This window comes from Salmo salar, chromosome 09, assembly GCF_965601325.2.
Source record: "Salmo salar chromosome 09, fSalSal1, whole genome shotgun sequence".
NCBI lineage: Eukaryota > Metazoa > Chordata > Actinopteri > Salmoniformes > Salmonidae > Salmo > Salmo salar.
The window spans coordinates 23,645,404-23,653,216 of record NC_138299.1 but is presented as its reverse complement, the minus strand read 5'-3'; the positions used below and the strand labels follow the sequence as shown (position 1 = coordinate 23,653,216).

At 41.0% G+C, this 7,813-nt stretch overlaps 1 protein-coding gene across 1 annotated transcript; it reads left to right on the top strand.

Annotated features, from left to right (window-relative positions):
* The first annotated feature begins 4,341 nt into the window (after positions 1-4,341).
* Positions 4,342-7,431, top strand: LOC106611014 (ADP-ribosylation factor 6). The gene is made up of 2 exons (XM_014210811.3): positions 4,342-4,894; positions 5,110-7,431. Exon 2 carries the CDS (start codon positions 5,840-5,842, stop codon positions 6,368-6,370), a length of 531 nt encoding a protein of 176 aa, XP_014066286.1. The 5' UTR covers positions 4,342-4,894; positions 5,110-5,839; the 3' UTR covers positions 6,371-7,431.
* Positions 7,432-7,813: the final 382 nt, after the last annotated feature.

Here is a 7,813-nt window from a genome sequence, read left to right as displayed (position 1 = left end):
GGCTATTTACAGATGGGCTGTGTACAGGTGCAGTGATCGGTAAGCTGCTCTGACAGCTGATGCTTAAAGTTAGTGAGGGAGATATAAGTCTCCAGTTTCAGTGATTTTTGCCATTTGTTCCAGTCATTGGCAGCAGAGAACTGGAAGGAAAGAAGACAAAGTAGGAGTTGGCTTTGGGGATGACCAGTGAAATATACCTGCTGGAGCACGTGCTACAGGTGGGTGTTGCTATGGTGACCAGTGAGCTGAGATAAGGCGGGGCTTTACCTAGCAAAGACTTATAGATGACCTGGAACCAGTGGGTTTGGCGACAAATATCAAGCGAGGGCCAGCCAACGAGAGCGTACAGGTCGCAGTGGTGGGTAGTACAGTGGGGCAAAAAAGTATTTAGTCAGCCACCAATTGTGCAAGTTCTCCCACTTAAAAAGATGAGAAAGGCCTGTAATTTTCATCATAGGTACACGTCAACTATGACAGAAAAAATGAGAAAAGAAAATCCAGAAAATCACATTGTAGGATTTTTTATGAATTTATTTGCAAATTATGGTGGAAAATAAGTATTTGGTCACCTACAAACAAGCAAGATTTCTGGCTCTCACAGACCTGTAACTTATTTTGTAAGAGGCTCCTCTGTCCTCCACTCGTTACCTGTATTAATGGCACCTGTTTGAACTTGTTATCAGTATAAAAGACACCTGTCCACAACCTCAAACAGCCACCCTCCAAACTCCACTATGGCCAAGACCAAAGAGCTGTCAAAGGACACCAGAAACAAAATTGTAGACCTGCACCAGGCTGGGAAGACTGAATCTGCAATAGGTAAGCAGCTTGGTTTGAAGAAATCAACTGTGGGAGCAATTATTAGGAAATGGAAGACATACAAGACCACTGATAATCTCCCTCGATCTGAGGCTCCACGTAAGATCTCACCCCGTGGGGTCAAAATTATCACAAGAACGGTGAGCAAAAATCCCAGAACCACACGGGGGGACCTAGTGAATGACCTGCAGAGAGCTGGGACCAAAGTAACAAAGCCTACCATCAGTAACACACTACGCCGCCAGGGACTCAAATCCTGCAGTGCCAGACGTGTCCCCCTGCTTAAGCCAGTACATGTCTAGGCCCGTCTGAAGTTTGCTAGAGAGCATTTGGATGATCCAGAAGAGGATTGGGAGAATGTCATATGGTCAGATTAAACAAAAATATAACTTTTTGGTAAAAACTCAACTCGTCGTGTTTGGAGGACAAAGAATGCCGAGTTGCATCCAAAGAACACCATACCTACTGTGAAGGATGGGGGTGAAAACATCATGCTTTGGGGCTGTTTTTCTGCAAAGGGACCAGGACGACTGATCCGTGTAAAGGAAAGAATGAATGGGGCCATGTATCGTGAGATTTTGAGTGAAAACCTCCTTCCATCAACAAGGGCATTGAAGATGAAACGTGGCTGGGTCTTTCAGCATGACAATGATCCCAAACACACGGCCCGGGCAACGAAGGAGTGGCTTCGTAAGAAGCATTTCAAGGTCCTGGAGTGGCCTAGCCAGTCTCCAGATCTCAACCCCATAGAAAATCTTTGGAGGGAGTTGAAAGTCCGTGTTGCCCAGCGACAGCCCCAAAACATCACTGCTCTAGAGGAGATCTGCATGGAGGAATGGGCCAAAATACCAGCAACAGTGTGTGAAAACCTTGTGAAGACTTACAGAAAACGTTTGACCTGTGTCATTGCCAACAAAGGGTATATAACAAAGTATTGAGATAAACTTTTGTTATTGACCAAATACTTATTTTCCACCATAATTTGAAAATAAATTCATTAAAAATCCTACAATGTGATTTTCTGGATTTTCTTTTCTCATTTTGTCTGTCATAGTTCACGTGTACCTATGATGAAAATTACAGGCCTCTCTCATCTTTTTAAGTGGGAGAACTTGCACAATTGGTGGCTGACTAAATACTTTTTTGCCCCACTGTATATAGGGCTTTGGTGACAAAACGGATGACACTGTGATAGACTACATCCAATTTGCTAAGTAGAGTGTTGGATGACATCACCGAAGTCAAGGATCAGTAGGATAGCCATTTAATTAATTTTGGGTCAGTCACAGTGGTCAGGTATTCTGCCACTGTGTACTCTTTTTAGAGCATTCTAGTTTGCTCTGTTTTTTTGTTGTTAATTCTTTCCAATATTTTAAGTAATTATTTTTTTGTATTCAAATGATTTGGGTCTAATTGTGTTGCTATCCTGGGGCTCTATGGGGTCTGTTTGTGTTTTTGAACAGAACCCCAGGACCACCATGCTTTGATTCCCAAAGTAGATTCCCAAGGTTTGGGAATCACTTCCTTTTAGGTGGTTGTAGAATTTAACACAACCAACTTTCCACTCTGGAGATTCCCTGTGAGATTAGAGGACATGACACAGTAGCAGAGATATGTGACTCATCAAATGAATCAAAGGGATGCTGATTTAATTCTCAAGCGAGTGCCATTTATTTGACTTACTGTGAAATAACCTTTGATGAATCAACAGGATCATTTTATGAGGTCTATGTATTGTATCTATCCATAGTATGATTTTACATTCCTTTAAATGAGAAAGATGTATTGATGAAGATCTTTGTTATTACACAACTGTCCTTTTTCAACTTGTGTAATAATATAAAAAAAGAAATGCTCAACTCTATTGCTATGCAAATACAATGCAATTGTCACATGTTAATACAATGGTTCTACCACAGGAAATACACAGTTACTATACTGGTATAGCTAATTATTGAACTTCCATTTTTTGCTATCCCTTCCTCCACAAGGTGATACACAGAAGCCACCGACAACTAAATGCAGAAGCCACTGACTGCCACGAAGCATGGACTACACAGGCACCAAGTCCAGCAGCATAAGGGCCTGCTCCGTAGCCTGGAGTTGGAGCATAGATACTGTATGAGGGGGATCGAGCAGCAGCAGAGACAGTACTACAGGGCATTGGGGAAACTGAGGCCTGGCTGCTGTCCCTCGTCCCAGAGTTCCAGACCAAAGACTCCCTGCAGCTCCATTCTTCCTGCCCTCAATGATGCACAGACAGAGAACAGGGAGCACCAGGGCCCAGATGGCCAGATCTGTGGATGGGAGGAGTAACACTGAGGAACCTCAACTCGACATGAGATTGGCCTTGGACCACTGTGCCGGTACTGAGACTAACATGGTATGCTACTTGGGCAACCTTGACGTTTGCAGATATAAGACACAGACACATGGCCATCATCCAGACGATGGAACCCTTCAGGAAATGGCAATACATGATTTTGTCATCTACAGGTCAGCCAGACACCAACGACCTCAACCAAGGGCCTTAAATGCACGACAAGCGGTACCGGAGTCTAGGACCAAAAGGCTCCTTAACAGCTTCCACCCCCAAGTAATAAGACTGCTGAACAATTAATCAAATGGCCACCTGGACTATTTTCATTACCTTGAGTAACCTGTAGCCCCGCACATTGACTCGGTACCGGTACCCCATGTATATAGCCTCGTTATTGTTATGATATTTTCTTGTGTTACTTTATAATTTTTTTTTTTTTTTTTCACTTTAATTAATTTAGTAAATATTTTCTTAACTCTATTTCTTGAACTGCAATGTTGGTTAAAGGCTTGTAAGTAAGCATTTCACTTTAAGGTATTCGGCGCATGTGACAAATACAATTTCATTTTAACCAGCCCACAGGTCATAACTCCAGCAAGCATCAGAACAGAGTATCCCTCTCACATGCGTCCACACAGAGGTTCAAACAGCCGAACAAAACTGATAGATATTAGTTCAGCTACCACCACTATGAACTTGAGTGGGGCATCTGGCTACTGATCTCCTGCATCGTTGGTAAATAATTTCAGTAAAATGAAAGACAACGCTGATGTATGCCACAAGGTGGTGATATTACACTTTGTATCGAGGACAGTATCCATACAGTAACCTAGTCTTCATTAAAAAAAAATGTTAAGGAAAGACATAAGAAGCCTACATTTAAATATATGGTTGTTAAGCATACCACATGTACTATTTTAATTTACAAATACATATTGATACTGATGCAATTTCGTTCTTTAATTAATGGCCATGATTTTTAGTACATTCGCACCATGCATTTATTTTTAATCAATGGACCGCATTTTTGACAATGCTTGTGATGTCAGAGTAATCCGAGGAGCAGAAATGTCACCTCTGAACGCACAGCGTGTGCGCAAGCCAACTGAATGAGCCAGAGGAAGTGGCGGATGATGTAGTCCACACCTTTCCGGTAGATCAGAGTTGTTGCACAGATAGAACAATGAGACAGATATTTCAACAGACTTATAAATGTGAAGTCCGGTTCCACTTACTACCAAATATGGTGATGAACGGAAGTCCAGTGGCCCGAAAGTCGGAGAAGATGGAGCGAGATAGATTTTGGCCGACAGGTCATTAAGGTAATTTTCTCATCAATGAAACATTTGATCTTGATACAGTTTCCCAAACTATAAGCTGTAACAAACAGAGTGGACTGCGTTTTATATACTTTACCCTTTGCCAAAGTTTTTTAAAATTGCGTCGTTTAAAAGGAGTGCAAGGGCGAATTGAGTTATTGCACAAGCGCATTTCACAGTGTAGGCGTTCCTTAACTGAAATATGCAAATAAATGATAGAATGCACCAATAGGATCTAACTAGCTTGAGCCTGGCTCTGCCCACTTCCTTGCTTGTTCTGCCCACTATGATTAATTTGCTCCCATTGGAAACGACAGGCTCTGGTCTATCTTGGGTTTGCTATAATAATCTTTGGTAGTAGCACTTCAACTCGACTGAAAAGGAGAGAAACGAAAGCGGGTTGGAAATTACTGAGAGAGGAGGGGGGAAACAGAAGGTAATATATATTTCTATTTATTTTGAGATTTGTGTACAATATTATAAAGGGTACATGCTAACTAACGTCTACATTTTCAATTTCGTTGACCTATCCACAATGCAGCGTGAAGTAGCTAGCAAGCTAGAAGTTAGCATTTAGCTGACGTTAGCTAGCAGCCGTCACCTTGCTAAATTGAGCTTTCTGACACTCATCCCAAACCTTTTCTGTTTCAGGGGGACAAGAGGGGGTATTTTTGGAATAAATCAATGACCTTAGTCACCGGGACTTTAGGACAACGGGCTCCTACGAACGAGTGGGTAGCCCAGTGCGACGTTTGATGGAATAGTTGCAGAAAATTGCCTTTCCCCTCCGGTGGTGCTGATCGAAACAAGGGCGCGGAGGGGGACCTCGAAACACACTCACCAAGAGGAAGTCAGGAGTAGCGCAGGCTTTTTGGAGGGCCTATTCGATTTCCTTGGTCTATCAACAGCCCCCGCCCCACTGACCCGGAATTTAATAGAAATCGATAGGAATAAGAAATCGATAATATTAACATTTTGTGACAGCTACAATTAAGACGTATACGGCTTGCCATACAATTTACTTTCCAAACCTTTGGGTACACATTTGAACTTGGATGCATCAAAGTCTGAGCAATAAGTTATTAGCAGCAATCCTCATAGTTACTGATTTGTCACCAGGAATAAGTTTATTGTTGCCAGTTTATTTGACTCCCGTGTTTGGCAGACACATACGTTAAGTATTGATTTGATCCTGACAATGCTCAGGGTGAGCATATTTCACATCATGTCCATTGATAGTTAGTTGCAGGGTTACGCCTGGTTAAGCAAATACATCAAATTGAAAGCTGCATGGTTTTGACATTAAGGAAGTAATACAGGACGTACTGAAGAACCCAACCAGTTTTTTTCATTTGAAAAGGAATATTTATGCACTGTTTTCATGATGGGGAAAATGCTTTCGAAAATCTTTGGCAACAAGGAGATGAGAATATTGATGCTTGGACTTGATGCTGCTGGAAAGACCACCATCCTTTACAAACTGAAACTTGGACAGTCAGTCACCACAATTCCCACTGTTGGTTTCAATGTCGAGACTGTCACCTACAAAAACGTAAAATTCAATGTATGGGACGTTGGAGGCCAAGATAAGATCCGTCCCCTGTGGCGACACTACTATACGGGCACTCAAGGGTTAATCTTTGTTGTGGATTGCGCAGACAGAGATCGCATCGATGAGGCAAGGCAGGAACTCCATCGCATCATTAATGACCGTGAAATGAGGGACGCCATCATCTTGATTTTTGCCAATAAGCAGGACCTGCCAGATGCCATGAAGCCGCATGAAATCCAAGAGAAACTAGGATTGACCCGCATCAGAGATAGGAATTGGTATGTTCAGCCCTCATGTGCGACCACGGGAGACGGACTATACGAGGGGTTGACATGGCTAACATCAAATTACAAATCTTAATGATTGAGTGATGACTGTTTTTAGAATACATTTTTTTTTACTTTGAAGTTAAATAACTTTACTTCTCAAATGAATACAATAAAGAAGTTTTGATTTATCCATTTATTTGATTACTATGATCCTATAGCTAATTTATCTTTATAAACTGGGTTTGCTGATTTATAGTTTGCCTATGCTCTGTAGCAAGCCTATGTCACATTATTTTTTGTGGCTTGATGAATACACAATTAAATGGGTTCATAATTCAGAACTAGAGTTTACTGCCTTTGCCTATTCTTCATCCCAATTTAATAGATTTTCTAATGGAGCTGGATTTTTATATTTTCATTTGGGCTAAGGCTTGGTTCTGTTATTCTTTTAAGATACACTTGGATTGATTGAGTAACAAGGGTCTGTTTCCTAGTTTTTCCTTTCAGAACTAAAGTTTGTCTGTTTAGTCTAGCTTGTTTGGGACAACTAGCTTCAACACCTTTATATTAAACATGTTTTAATACAGAAACCCAGTAGCAAATTGAGGTATTCCATGTCTTACATTTCATTTTCAGTATTCTGGACATTGTGACAATTATGTCTGAAAATACATTGTGTAGTGCTTGGACTAACCATCTGGAACCCATTTGCACAAGTGATTCCCTTCAGTGGGCTATATTGTGAATTATCCCAAATTGTGCTCAAGCATAAAACTGAAACAGGCTTCTGGTAACTCAAACATGCTTTTTGGAATGCAGGTTTTGTTAATGGGTAGCCGAACATAGATGGTTATGTAGCCAATTGACTCAATATTCCAAAGGAATATCATTCAGCTCTGAGCTCTCAACCTACTACCATTAATATGTCTCAGGATACGAGACCTATTACTTGACTAAATCTGCAGCATGAGTACAGAAGTACAGTAACCCTACAGCAGAGTGGACCTGTCATTCAATGGGAGAGAACAGCTCCCTGGTGAAATGATGTCATCTTTTGGTTCAGCTTTCTTACTCTTGTTGACTTGGAGAACCATGTACAGAACAATGTCATTGTAATGTCTAATAAAAAATAAAGTAATTTTAAATGCCTAATTTTCTTTTTTTAATCAACCTGAACTTTCCCAAAAGGGGTTAAAGGAACACAGTTCTCATATTACACATCTTCCTTAGGACTTAAAATCCATCATAAAGAATGCTAGAGACAAGATTGTAATTGGTCTTTGCTAATAGTTGACCACCTTTGCACTGTGAAAATTCTTATCTGATTGATGTGAACACAAGCCTCCCCCTTTGAGGAATGTTTTGCAGAGCTTGCACTTGATGTGCTGCAGAATGCAGGTGTTCAATATCCAACACAAAAAAAACTTTTACAGCATTTCATTCAAATAAGTAGGCCTAATGAGTCATTCTGTTATGTGAAGAACACAATGTCTTGGTGAAGTGTTGCATTGAAACCTTCCTGGGCAGTTTATAT